Below are 15270 nucleotides of genomic sequence, written 5' to 3' on the forward strand. Positions count from 1 at the left end.
CTGTACTGGAGGTCCCAGGTTCGGCTCCCAGGGAGGGGCGTGTCAAATAAATATGAGTGATTTTTCACTCTAATATTTATTTAACATAACCCTGCGCTGGTGCCTGAAGCGGAGAGCTGATTACCTTTCCTTCTTATGTTATAACAATCTTGATAACACTGCAGTGCCCTATGCATCATTTGGTGCAGATAATGGTTTTTGAAGATTATTGTCAATTAATAATTCAAAAAGCCGAAATGGGCCTTGGTGTTCAAAATAAATTAGTTTATAGAATTATCCACAGCTATACAAACTATTTTATGTTTTTGTGTTGCTTATTCTGCGCCTACTTAAAACTTTTTTCTGAACTTAAAACATTGATAAAAATTATGATGTGGGTCATGTTTTATATAAGGCGTTGGTTGATTTGAATATGCACTTGATACGAAATAATCAAATTTTGGAGAAAACAAATGAACTTTATATTGTTCAGTCCCAAAGTCATACATATTGTGTCAATTCAAGCCTGTTTTATTTAAAAATAGACTCATTATGACATCTGTGGACATCTTCGCATAGTTTGTTTAATTATTTGTGCAATTATCAAAATCACAATTCAAATTTTAATAAAAATATATACCTATGTTATGTTTTAGCAGAACTGATGATTGACATTGACTTAACTGGCTCAATTTTTTTACCAGACCCGCAAATTGGTAGCGATTGTATTTTAAATTCTGATTTTAGTTAATTTATGATATTGAAACAAAAAACTCAATACATACTCAGATACATTTCACATAGTTTGAAAGAACTCGTTACCCAAGGGAGATAAGTAAATTATTGTATTTGAATATCTGTATTTGTGACATGGCTCATTATACATTTATATTCATGTTCATTCATTGCATTCCATTTTATAGGCAAATATATATTACTTATAAAAATATATTTAAAAAAAAACTGTTTTCCTGCAAAAAATTACATATTTTATAAATTTATTTTATTTTACTTTATTAAATTGTATATCATACTATATATATTATATGATTTTTTTCTTTATATTTTAATGAATTTGTTATGTTTCTGATGGTGTATGAGTATCCTGATGTATGTTCACATGTTATTGATGTTTAATAAAATAAAGTTAATTTCATGTTTTATTTATTTATTAACCCTCTTGTACACAATGTATATCGCTCACTCCTTTCAAGAACGTCATAAATCAAAAATTGTGAATTTTGAGTTGGGCATGTTTTCGGAATGCCCAGAAAATGTGTTATATCCCAGCAAAAGAGGCATATTTTAAACTTAATATTTACCCGCTACAGGGCAAAAAATGTTGTTTTTGCATTTTGATGAAAAGGTATTGTTAAATTATTTTTTTTAAATATAATAAATATTTTTCAAATGGAGAAAAAACCCTCAGGTTTTACCTAAAAAGATCTGTTGTATAGTAAAAAGTTCAGTAAGTGCCTTCATATTTATTTTTAATACATTGTATTATATTTTTCAACTTTAAATACGTTCTCCTGAAAACTCAAGTTTTTTGATTTATGACGTTCTTGAAAGGAGTGAGCGATATGTACATTGTGGGTTTATTGCCATCAATCAATATTCACTAACTAACTAAAAATACACTCGTAATATGTGTAGTATCATAGGTGAGAATTCTCAATTTGATTGAGCGTGAAATCCAGTGTTTGATTCCACCTATGGTCAGAAGGTAAAGCTATTTACTAAAAAATGTTCTTAACACGTTGACTGTCATAGCAATTTTCTGAAATCCACTCTAAAAAGCCAGTATTGATTGTCAAATCAAACACAGATTTTTTGAGTCTACTAAGTTGTATTTTATTGTTTGAAAACGTTCATTCGATTGAAAATGCCATAACTAGGCGAAACAATTGTCACAATATTAATTTTTATGTGTATTAGTCTATAAAGTTGTATTAAATTGATAAAAAAAAAAATATATAACTTAGTGGACTCAAAATGTGTTTGATTTAACAATTAATACATAAATTAAAATGGAATTCTACAAATTAAACGCCAAATCAATAAATAATAAATATGTTCATATTATTTTTGACATCTCATCAAAGATGAAGAAGAATATGGAAGTCTAGGCATTTACACCAAAAGTAATAAGTTTAGTGAACACTGGTTTAAACCAGCCTATGATGGTCGTCGAAACAATTATAATATACCAATCTCTTTGTTAAGCTCTAAACAATGTGAACATAATTATCAAATCCCGTCACCAGCGGTTTGTAGGCGTAAAAAATACCCTTTAAAATGTGTTAAGATTAGTAGGAGTAAGGCATAATAAAAATCAGTTATACTTTGTTACAGTTTATTAGACTCCCATCTGAAATACACATAACTCATTCTCCAACTCTTGGCAATATTTATAGTACAGAGATTATCTTCTCCTTATAACGTTTCTATATAATAAATAAAAATAATTTAATAAACACTGATTTCTTTACAAAATGATTAACATTTATTTACGATATTTATATTAGAATTAGATAGAGCTATGTTTTTATTATAGTATATAAAACACACAAGATTAAGTGTTCATGAAGCCTTTGAATACAATGAAGTATAAATTATTAAGAACGCCTTACAAATAAAACATTTTATAGACTTAGAAAAACAAACAAACTTAGACATACAAAAGTCCATTACAAAATAAACTGGCTTTAGATATTTACTAATTTAAAACTCAATGCACTAATTTTTAAACTTAACAAGGTGTAGTTTCTCAAATAACAGTGAATCGACAGAATAAACACGAAAATGATAAATACATTGTTTATGTAATACAGCACACAGATCCTGCTGTTTATTTCACAAGAATATCACTACATGGCGCTTCAAACTCGCTCGTGAATTGGCACCAGGATATTGTACACATACAAGTTCCAAGCAGTATAGATAGCCAAAGACACGGGCAGAATGGTGAACGTTATACAAGTGTATAAGGTGATAAATTTAGCCAGCCGATGACAGGTTAAATGCCCAAAACACTTCCATTTTCCCTTCCCATATAATTGACTCATCTCTGTGAGAGATCGGTTATGAATTATTTTAACAATCTCTTAGAGTATAAAACCAGTATTTGTCTTCTCACAAAAGTTTGGTAAAAATCTAAATATTGTAAATATGTATATTGCAGTTTTTGGGACTCTAACCCTGTTGCGTTAGCCGACATCGTTGATAATGTTAATTTTAAACTTTGGTCTATAAAGGATAATTATCAAACTCGTAGGAAATTAAGTTCTTTGCATTTAAAGATTTTATTTATATATTTAACAAACTTTATAGAAGGAAAATCACAATTACGATATGAATTTAACATATCAAAGGAAAAATAAATGTTGTATGATAGGAATGGAACCCGGGTCGCCTGATGTCTCCTTAGGTGATCTATCCACTAAACTGCAAAGACATCCATTAGAACCTAAAGAAACACTTTTGTCATTGTATATTTTAACACCATCTATTGTCAACTATGGAAACCAATTGTTAATCCTTATCCGTCTGTAAGAACCAGAAAAATATAGAATTTTTTACAAATGGACTATAGATGGCAGTACTATATTTGTAAAGTGTTTAAAATATCAAAAATCGCTTTTATAGCAGATAAATTTGTTATAGCAGATGACCAAGCGAGGTAAAATTTAGTTATTGACTTTTCTAGATGACAACCGAGCTACTTTATGTTCAAAGTGATCACTTAAACCAGACAATGACACCTCGATATACTGTACTATTTATAAGAATTTCTGGTCGTGGTGGCGGTTGTATAGTCGAAGTGATGTATAAGAGAAATATTTTTTTTACGAGCGTCTTTTACAAGACGAAATAACTAGTAAAATAAAATAAATTCAACAGAATTGTCAATGTATAAATGTAGAAAGTGTCAATGTATTAAAAATAACGTAACCAGGGGGTAGACGCACTTCTTTATATATTATTGGGGAGAGCAAAAAGTATTTTAACTAAATAAAGAAACATAAATTAACATACGGCATTCATTTTCTTCTTTTGGTATGTAAACTAATAAATTACACAAAATTATCTCATCAAACTTTTAGAAATATATAATTGTAATGATTTTAATTTAAAAATAAATTAATACAGTTTTTAACCTTTGAGCGAGTATGATATCTCAAGAAAGTATGCGTAGGAGGTACGTCAGATACTTTTATTCCCAAAACATAATTCTTTATATGTAAATGACTTTTCAATATAAAGCATCAGTTTTAATTTACCTATTTTACATCCCATTACATATTTGTCTTGGAAGAAATCACTCCCTCAAGAGGTTGAATATTCGAGATTTCTTTAAATATCCGAGATTCTAATGAAATACGACATTTGGTAGTACGTTTCGAAATCAGATTTACAGAATAAAATAACAACTTTATAATTTTTTTCACATAAATTTGGAAAGTAACCAACATCATTAGACCAGTCTGATAATGACCGTTACGACGGAACTCTGTTGCTGGTCAAATAAAATTCATGTTGAAAAAACTATATATACTTAGTTATTATTTTATTCTATAAAATGCAGTTCAAGTAAGAAATGTCAGTACAAAACCTATATTAGATTTATTATTTTCAACACCAGTCAACAATTGTAAAATAATATTTTATTACAATGTATAAGATGTATTGATTATAATCGATGTTAGTTCCGCTTGGTAGAAAAAAAAACAAATGATATGCTGTTTTTTTTAAATATTTTTCGTATTTGAAATGGCCGCTTTTAAGATTAAACCATAGAGCTATTTCCAGACTTTTGAAGTGAAACTTTTGTAGGCAAATTGGCCTGAATCAGATAAAAATTGAAACGATTATCTTTCTCAGAATTCGAACGGCAATTGAAAGGAAAGAGTGGAAAAATCGTTCTACTATCTTCGTTGCATACGTCATAGAGAGACGTTTACTACGTAGCACAGAGAACCAGTAGACCTTTGCATATTATACTGTACATTAGCTGGATACGTTGTAATATCTATTAGTAAACAATTTCCACTACTGAAGGTTAGATATTTGTCAGGAAAAGATCTGGACAAAATGCCAACGATAATGAGTGGTGATTACAACATCAACTTCAACTAAGACGAAGGTCAACCATTGATAATATTTTTGGATGTAAATTTCAAGTGATAAACGAACACTGATAAACGTCAGTCTACAACCAAATCAGTCACTACCGTCGACGCATTATTCTCTCGTTATTTAGAAAAATTGCAGTCTAAATTATGTATTTGTCATAGTTCAGCTACCAATTCTTTCTTAGAGTATGAATTCACAAAATTGGAGAATAAAAGAAATATTTCATCTAATTAAAAGAGATTTTCTTAATTAAAATTCCATACAACCATTTTCTTATCCTGAAATAATAATATGGACAACAAATGCAAAGAAAACACTGCATAAAATCAACTGTTTCTAGAACCTAAAAAGTTTCACTTCTAACGTATAAGAATCATAATTTTGCTCAATGAAATGTACAGTGTCTGATTTTGAACCTCACTAAATTAAAATATGACGAAACTTCCCGACATTAAAATATAAAATTATATATGGACTGTTGTGAACTAAGAGATATTCACTGGAACTGATTCACTATTTTCAATCAGAATGTATTCATATAACATAATTAAAGCAATACAGAATTACTCGTTCTTATGTTACATAAAATTTATGAATGTTTTCAATACTTAGAATAAGAAGATATTATTTTCATATTTTTACATATCACGGACTACCCAAGAAAAGTAAAAAAATTTACCATATGAAGTTTTTATTTTTTTAAATTATATTTGAAATTATCATTAGTATGTAAATGATTCATTATTTCTTAGTCAGGGTATTACATTCAGAATTTTTATATTATTTAAAACGTTAACTAGAATTTACAGCAATATATTGCAAAAACAACAGTTTTAAAAACGCATTATTTTGGTCATTTCTCGCAGTACCTACATATGCTCATAACGCTCACTCCTTTCAAGAACGTCATAAATCAAAAATCGACAATTTTCAGTTGTGCATGTTTTCGGAATGCGTAGAAAATGTACTATATCCCAGCAAAAGAGGCACATTTTTAACTTAATATTTACCTGCTACAAGGCAAACAGTGTTGTTTTTGCATTTTTATGAAAAAGTATTGTTAATTTTTTTTTTAAATATACTTAATATTTTTCAAATGGAGAAAAAACCTGCAAGTTTTACCTTAAAAGATCTGTTGCACAGTAAAAAGTTCAGTAAGTGGTTTGATATTTATTTTTAATACATTGTATTATATTTTTAAACTTTAAAAACGTTCTCCTGAATAATCAAGTTTTTTTTATTTATGACGTTGTTGAAAGGAGTGAGCGATGTATATAAATGATTAAATTAATCAAGAGTTAGGATTTTTTGTAATCGGTTATTACGCATGGTTTGCCCCTGATAAAATAAAGATGCACTGGAGTGGTATTTTTTCCAGATTATGCACAAGTGACAAGTTATAGACTCATAGTAATAACATACATAGTATCGATTTGGAGTAAAAAAACGTAATTAATAATACATTAGGTACTGTTACATACTTAAGGAGTTGTTTTTAGTAAAAGCAAAATACAATAATAATAAAAATAATACACTTAGAGCTACGTATCTTTCAGCACCATTATTATTACAAAACAAACTTAAAATTACACTTACGATTTCGAGTTTAAAAAAAAAAGAAATTCACACACATGTTAATAAAATAAAGTACAAGGTTTCGATTTATATAAACAACTTAATCGGTAGTATACATTTCACTTTACACATATTACAACTCGAAGTATTTACAATCATGGTAAATAAAAACATTGTTTTATTAAATAATACTAATATTTATATAGAATGACTACGAATTAATTAAATCATACACGTTTACACACATGATTTGAATATTTGCGAAAAATAATAGCGTATTGCGTCAACAGATGGCACTTTGTTTAGTAATATTGTCACCTGAATGCAGAACCGCCAACAGCTGCATATGGGGAAATATAAAAGCGGAGGTATTAAACATAGTTTTTTCAGCTATTTACTATTATTTTATTTTAAATATTTAGATTCTTAATCTTTTGATAGCTATTAAATTAAATTAAGAATATTCTGTACCACAAAAACAGCAGCATAAAGTACACAATATATGAAAAAAATGAAATTTACTTGAATGTGACAAAGGATAGTTCTGGGCTCAGGCTCATGTTTTATTTACTTATTAATTCTTTAAGGCGGGATAGTCACTAGCCCACAACTTAATTTTCTTTTATTTTCCCAGGTAACGTTTTACGTAATTGAATTTTTTGCTTAAAACTCCGTTTTCCCATTAAAAAAAGGTTTTTTGCGAAATAAATTGGAAGAAAATCAAATTTATATTTTAAAAATTTTTTCTCGAATTTGTATACATACATACATACACACACGTACAGTGTATCTCGGCGGCGTAATGGTTAGTTAGTTTGTTTTTTTTTTTCAAAGAAAAAGGTTAGTTTATTTCCTGATATATTGAATTTCGCGCAAATTGACATTGAGATTGCGTAAACATAAATCAAAGCTTGGAACAAACTTCGTATAAAAGGCATTCACCAATGTAATGATATATCGCTCCGAAAGAATATTAGACTTAAAATTTACTCTACATTTTTGTTGTTGTTGCAAAAATATTTGAAAGATAGATTGCAAGTCAACCAGACGGCGAGTCTTGCTCCAGACGCGCCGTGACGTCGTCTACGCGTCATTTTTATTTGGTTTCATTGTGGAAATTCAAATGGATAGATTTTAATAATTTGGTTATCTCTTAGTTCTCAACAGATGAAAATGATTATCATGTGAAAGGATCAGGACCGTCGAGGCGCTGTTTAGAGCTGCCCAAAACGAGGACAATTTATTTCAAGTGATATTCGACGTCACGGGAACCTGACATTTCACGCACAGAAGAAGATTCTCTTGTCATTTTTATATTAATCTATTTGCTCAGAAAAAAAGCGAAATTACCATTTTCAATAAAATATATAAAAAAATGCAATCAATTGGTGATCGCATTTTTAGTGAAATCAATCGGTGAAATACATAGTTATTTGTTTCTATAATGACAAGTAGGTCTAATAAATATAAAACGTAAAGCAATCAAAATATTATTGGATTTTTAATATCTTGTTTATTGAAAGGAAAACGGTATTTGAGTCGAGGTTTGTGTTTGAAAATTGGAATGAAGTTGTATTAGAGTGGGGTCGTATCTAGAGGCTCAGACTTGAAGTGAATGTGCAAGTGTTAAGGAGTCGTCATTTTTATTGCAGGGTAAATATTAATAATTTTGTTGAGAAAAAAGTTTTTTTTTAAAAAAAGTAGGCACAGTAGTAAAAAAAACATTTATTGTATTTTTCGTGAAGTTTTTTCAGATATAATTTTTTAAGGTATCATTCTGATCAACATACAGGGCTATAGAAAAAGAAATCTATTAAATAAATGTGTTTTATGCTTGAAAAAGGATATGTTTTTTTGTTGTTTTTTTTTTGTTTTTCAAAAACGAAGCACAATCTATACATTTAGAAGAATTGGTACATTGTTTAGTTAATTAATTTTTTATAAAAAAAATGATCCCGTATATTTTACATACTTTTTTTTACTGCTAAAATTCAAATATCCTAAAAACGTCTCTATGTTATATCAAATAAAAATTTATTTTAATTGAAGCCTATGTGTAAAAAAATAAGAAGTTCGGTAAATAAGGAACAAAAGTAGGTTACTTATAACTTACAAATAAAATACACTAACAGATTGTTTTTAAATCTTTTTCACAAATATGATTTTTTTTATTCTTAATTTTGAATATTCCTACCATCGAGATAAATTAAGACCGAACTAAAAAGAAGTATTTTTTTCACTAATTATGTTTAAGTAACGCAATTAAAAACAATAGCAATTAAATATGTATCATTCTATATTGCTCTATGTCGATAAATAATGACAACATAAGATATAGAAATTAGACTGCTCTCGTGCGTAGTATTCATTTCCAATGAAATTAACGGTAATTACCGTAAACACAAAAAAAAACAAAAAATCTACGTAAAATTTGTTCAAACGCAAATACGGCAGTTAGTCAGAGAGTGTTTTGTTTGTACACAGTTTATGTTTTAAATAATTTATTAAAATAAGTATGTTAAAAGTAACTTTTCATTCATTTGATGACATATCGGATTATTAAAACCTTATTCCAAAGAAGAGGTAATTGTAAATACACGTGAAAAGAAAAATCTTTTTTTGCATAAAATTTTAATTTTCAGTTTCATTTTCACAAGCTGTAAAGTAACAAAAAATGTGGTTACAGTCGAACCAGAATATAAGAGAGCCGAGACATTTTTCTCCCGAAAAGAGGTTTTTTTTATCCAGGCTTTCTTTTACAGAGAGGTAAAATGACGGGACCTTCAGCCAACTCTTTCAGCCTTAGATCATAGGACTTGTTTCAGTGTACATGACTATCGGAAAATGTACGACGATAACAAAAGCTCTCATTTTACCAAATACTTTTACAACAAACACTTAAAAATAATTGTAACATGTTTTTGTGAACATGAAATATTGGTAAAAAAAACTAAGACACATGTTAGCTGTAACTACATTCTTTACATGTGTTGCCTCGGAGCCCTTACAGATTGATTGTCCGCCGTAAATTTTACGAATGTCCCTAGTCTAGCGATATATCTGACCTCATATAATTATTAAAATAAAAATTCTCTGAAAAAACAGGTATTTTTTGTTGATTGATTAATATAAAATTTAATCACGTTTTAGTAAAAATCGCCAAAATTTCGACCAGAGTTTATGTAGAATAAAAACTAAAAAAAGCAGCCGGTGGCCATTGTTTCTGATAAATAATATTACTTTTATATTTGGAGATGTTTTTTTTAACGGAGTGCGATTTGTTCAAATTAAGTTAAATACATCAAATTGGTTCATTTTGACCTCGAAATTTCTTGAATCATAATCATTAATAATAATTTCCTATTTAAAATAAATTATTTTTAGGCCAAATAATTTTTATTTTTCATACAAAAGAAGAAACAAAATGTACAATTTTCAATATTTGGAAGACATTCACATCAATATATTACAATACATTTAATTTACAGTTTCGAAGCCAAATAGCGCACGCATTTACTTAAATACTTCTTTATTTAGCTTTTACCATTCAATTAAGGTACTATTTTATACAGCTACACACCAAAAACAGCAAATAAACTTACATTGCCTTAATACTCATATATTAAACTACACGTTATTTATTACTCGTACATTACACATTACATTACTTATGTTTTGTTTCACTGATAGAGCTTGGCAATAATGAATAGGTAAATGAAAATAAATTTGTAATTAGTAGCATTATGGTAAAATTTCGTATATTTGTGTGCGTGCGTGTGTGTGTGTGTGCGTGTTTGCGCGTGTGTGCGCGTCTGTGTGTGTGTGTGTGTGTGTGTGTGTGTGTGTGTGTGTGTGTGTGTGTGTGTGTGTGTGTGTGCGTGTACGTGTGTGTGTGTGTGTGTGTGTGTGTGTGTGTTTGTCTGTGCGTACGTGTTTGAGTGTGTATGATGCGTTAAGTTCGCTGGGAACGAATAAATGTATGAATTTGTGTTATTTACTCCCTTTCATAAGCTTGTATTGTTTTCGTGCATAAATATAATATATGTAGATTACTCTTTGGTATAAATACAGTGGAACCTCTCATAACGAGCACCTCTCATAACGAGTAATTCGCATAACGAGCGAAAATGAATGTGAAAAAGTCGCTCCCTTAGCGAGCGATGTTTTGCATAACGAGTAACAGAGGAAAGGCAAGTCCCTTTTTCAAGATATTCACACGTGAACCGGGACTTTTGCGGCTTGAGAAGGAGGTTTACCAAGAGGACCCTCTCTTCGGCTTGGAAAAAGCCTTGGCCAGAGTGTTATCCAATGTGAGTTTGATACAGTAACTGTGGAGTCTACAGTCAACGAGATTGTGTCATTAGCCAATATCATACACCTCGAGGTGGATAAAAACGATATTGAAGAGCGTGTGTAAGAGTGCAGACAAGAGCTAACCACCGAAGAATTTATGGAGATGCATTGTGTTTCATAACAAGAAATTATGAAGGAGAGTTTATTAATGGAGGAGGAAGAAGTAGCAGAGCAACAATATTCTAGTGCAATAAGAGAAATGCTGAAAGCATAGGAAACTGTTGCATCGTACATAGCATCACTTTAATATGAAGGTGGCTATTCGTGCTACAAAATTATTCTATAATAATGCTGTGACACATTTTCGCTGAATTTTAAAGCGTTGGCAAAAACAAATGTCTTAAAACAGTTTTCTAGATAAAGGGATTAACTATTTGTCATTAATTAATATTTTTCTTAACATTTTTTTCAAATCTAAGTTGAATACCATGTTTTTACACTCCTTAACAAATAATAAGTAATTTTATTTGAATAAACTTATAAAAAATATAAATTTATATAAAATATGGTATTTTACATTGATTTGTATGGAAAAAAATATTTCGCTTAACGAGTAAGATGCTGGAACGAATTAAACTCGTTATAAGAGGTTCCACTGTTTATTAACTAACTGCGTCATTTTACTAGAATGAATGAAAATAGAGTGTCCGAATAATACGGATGCTTTAATCTTGTTTTGGTAATTCATAAATATGTATCAACAAGTCACGGCACAATGTTTTAAAAACGCTAGGAGTCAGTTGTAATTTTTTTCCACATACATAAATAATATTTAAATACAATCAGTGAACACGTTTTAATTAAGTAGTATTTTTTAAAATATGTATTTAAAGTAATTTTTTGACACATGGTACCGGTAAAATGTGTTTCGTGAATTAAGATTTATTGTTGAGTTTGTCAGTAATGCAAATGTTTTTAGTTCGTTCAACTGAATACTGGATTTCTAATACTGAAACGTTCTTGAAATACTCCGAATGTTCAAGGTGAAATGAAATCTCTCCAGAATAGTTCGCGACAGGAAGAAATACACTTCGCTTTCATTTAATACAGATTACTCGTAATTAATTTGCTTAATACGTAGTTATTGCCAGTCTCTACGAAAATGAGCCATATTAGTTATTTCAAGTCGTTTTGTAGCTTAAGTTTAATTATGATACAACGTGTAGGTTAGTGAAGCGTTACAAATCCCCGTCGATTTACATAAACGATTCCTCGTACACAATTTACCTTATATTACATTTAATATAGGTTATTACGCTAAGCAAACTTCTTAGAACTACCTGTTCGGCTGGCTGTGTACTCCTTTACGGCGAATATACACGTCTCTCGGTATGAACACGGATAGGTACACGTCAATTCGCTCAAGTTATAATCCTCACTATCGGAACACACACACAGGAGATAGACCACATCGCAGTACGACTAAACTATATACATATGTATAATATTTAATCTAAAACGCTTATTCGTAGATTGCTTTGATTATAACCGCTACGGTTTCACAGTAAGTCGTATATTCGATGCAGCGCAGTAAGTCCCGTTTAGGCCCTAGAGACTGGTGTCCTCGGCTCCCTGCGGGGGGCGCCGCGAGCGTTAGAGGCTCGCGGGGGGCTCGGAGCCGCGCCGGGCGCGCGCCAGCGCCTCCAGGTCGCCGGAGGAGCGCCGGCACGACGCGCAGAACACGCTGCGCAGCGTGCTGCGGAACGCCTCTCTGAAGTCCCGGTTGAAGTAGGCGTAGATGAGCGGGTTGAGGGTCGAGTTGAAGTAGCCGATCCAGAAGAGCAGCGCCACGACGGGCTCGGGGCAGAAGCACGCCTCGCCGCACACGCTCACGGACACGTACCACAGGAAGAAGGGCAGCCAGCACAGGATGAACACGCCCATGATGATGCCGAGCGTGCGCGCCGCCTTGTGCTCGCGCTTCATCTTGCTGATGGAGCGGTCCCGGCTCGGCGTGCCGTGGCCGAGCCCGTTGTCGTGCGGCAGCTCGCGCGAGTTCCTGTGCATGAGCATGGCGTTGCCCTGCCGCAGGTGCATGGCCTTCTCCTGCCGGTTGGCCTCGCGGAAGATGGCCAGGTACGTGAAGATCATGATCGTGCACGGGATCCAGAACGATATGGAGCTGCTCACGACCGCGTACGCCTTGTTCACCTTGAAGTCGCACACCTCCGGGTGCCGGGACAGGTAGGCCAGGTGGTCCTCCGTAGTGTACCAGCCCATGCGGATGGGCAGGAAGGAAATGATGGCGGGCGACAGCCACGTGTTGAGTAGCATGACGGCCACCACCTTCTTGGTCATGTTGATGGGGTACTTGAGCGGCTTGACGATGGCGTAGTAGCGGTCCACGCTGATGCAGCACAGGTGCAGGATGGAGGCCGTGGAGAAGTAGACGTCCGTGGAGTTCCAGATGTCGCACATGACGGAGCCGAACATCCAGCGGCCCGTGAGCTGCACGCTCGCGTTGAAGGTCATGGCCACCATGGCCACGAGCATGTCGGCCAGCGCGAGCGACACCACGAAGTAGTTGGTGATGACGCGCAGCTTGCGGTGGCGCATGACGGACACGATGACGAGCAGGTTGCCCAGGATGGAGGCCACGATGACGAAGAGCATGGCGAACCCCTTGGCGGCCAGCCCCAAGCTGTCGGTCCAGGCCGCGGCCGGCTCGGCGGACGGCTCCAGCGTCAGCTCGTCCTCCATCTGGAAATGCAAACGTTCGTAACATGTTATTAAAAGTTATTGGATTGGAAGTATAAGTCCTATGTGTGTTTAAAGATATACATTATTTTACCGATTTCACATATCGCTGGTTAAGTGCCAAAAGGAGACAACGAAAAAAAATTATTCCAATAATTATATCTAAATCGTCAAAATTTTCATATTTGAAAGACATCCATGGATCCAGCATTAAAAATTGAAATGTCCATTTCTAATGCTGGAATCATGGGTATATTTTTCTAATATAAAAATCTTGACGATTTGGATATCATTTTAAGAATAAAGAGTTTCTTTTGCATTGTTGCCCTTTGGTATCTAATCAACAATAATTTTAAATTCAAATTGGAAATAATGACAATGATCATGAAAATGTTGAAATTGGTTAAGGAAATTTTATATTTTTTCATTAATTGATTCGGCAGTCAGTTTGTGGTAAATCTATCCATTTTTAATTAAAATTTTACTTATTAAATACCACCATTTCTTAAAATCTACTGTGACTCGTGCTTCGATGTATTCCGCATCATCCGCAGCATACGGTGTTTGAAAATGATGCGGAATGCATCGAAACTCAAAACTAAAAACACAGTAAGGCACATTTGTTTGTAGTACCTCCTTTTTTCTGCATTTCTGAACTAATAGATTCTACTAAGTCCAAAAATGCAACAAAAAAAACGTTCTACAAAAAATGTCCCTTACTGTGTTTTGAGTTTGCACAGCCGAGTAGATTTTCAGAAATAGTGGTATTAAAATTGTATTAAAGTACTAAGTAAAATTTCAATTAAAATGTTATATTTTTATTAGAAAAAAGTAGAATAATGGAAAAGAGATAATAAGAAAGAATTTGATGATTTGGAAGAAAATATTGAATGTTATGATGAAAATGTTGAATTTCATGACCAAATCCTGTTAGTTAATAGGCTTACCTTTGAATAGAAGTTTCCAATGAGCCTGTCCTTAAGAAATCGATTGTCTCCAGACCACTTTATTAATTGTAATTAAGTGTTATTATTATTATATTTATTGCTTTTGTTTTCTGAACTACGGATTCACGAATTCGCCACCGGAAAATGTTCCAGACGGTTAACATAATCTTTAGTCCTTTTCTGTCGCGAACTGCGGCTCTTACCCTTGATTCTATTACCGGATTTCCCAAAAAATGATCTACTACCGGTTAATCTATACATATTTTACAAATTTGTAAATTTTCATTACAAATAAAACTTCGAATCGCGCATTAAATGCCAAAAGAAAACTTAAAATCACTTTAGAAAGAGGTTTTCACATCGTCCTCATTTCAGACAATTTAGTTACAAAAAACGGATAGATTTTTTCCATCGGTGCCGGTGAACTGCCCGGTGTTATCTGAAAAGAAGAAAAAAGGAAATAAATCAACAATAATTTCACTATAACTGGACATCTCAGAGGAGGGTTGGATGATTTTAGGGCTAAAAATATTCCCAGAGTAGATATAAATATTCAACCCTTCGATCCTCCGTTCCAGATTTA

At 32.4% G+C, this 15270-nt stretch overlaps 1 protein-coding gene across 1 annotated transcript in view; it reads right to left on the bottom strand.

Annotated features, from left to right (window-relative positions):
- Positions 1-11879: 11879 nt before the first annotated feature.
- LOC148301435 (octopamine receptor beta-2R-like) overlaps positions 11880-15270 on the bottom strand; it is a 71141-nt gene continuing 67750 nt past the window's right edge. Inside the window, exons 2-3 of the mRNA XM_088273272.1 lie at positions 14688-15126; positions 11880-13743 (exon numbers count right to left, since the gene is read on the bottom strand). Of these exons, the coding sequence (XP_088129398.1) occupies positions 12637-13743 (1107 nt within the window). The 5' untranslated portion in view covers positions 14688-15126 and the 3' untranslated portion in view covers positions 11880-12636. The remainder of the gene's footprint in view (positions 13744-14687; positions 15127-15270) is intronic.

The sequence above is a fragment of the Brachycentrus maculatus genome, unplaced genomic scaffold (assembly GCF_059751285.1).
Source record: "Brachycentrus maculatus isolate JH-2025_06_01 unplaced genomic scaffold, ASM5975128v1 h1tg000564l, whole genome shotgun sequence".
NCBI lineage: Eukaryota > Metazoa > Arthropoda > Insecta > Trichoptera > Brachycentridae > Brachycentrus > Brachycentrus maculatus.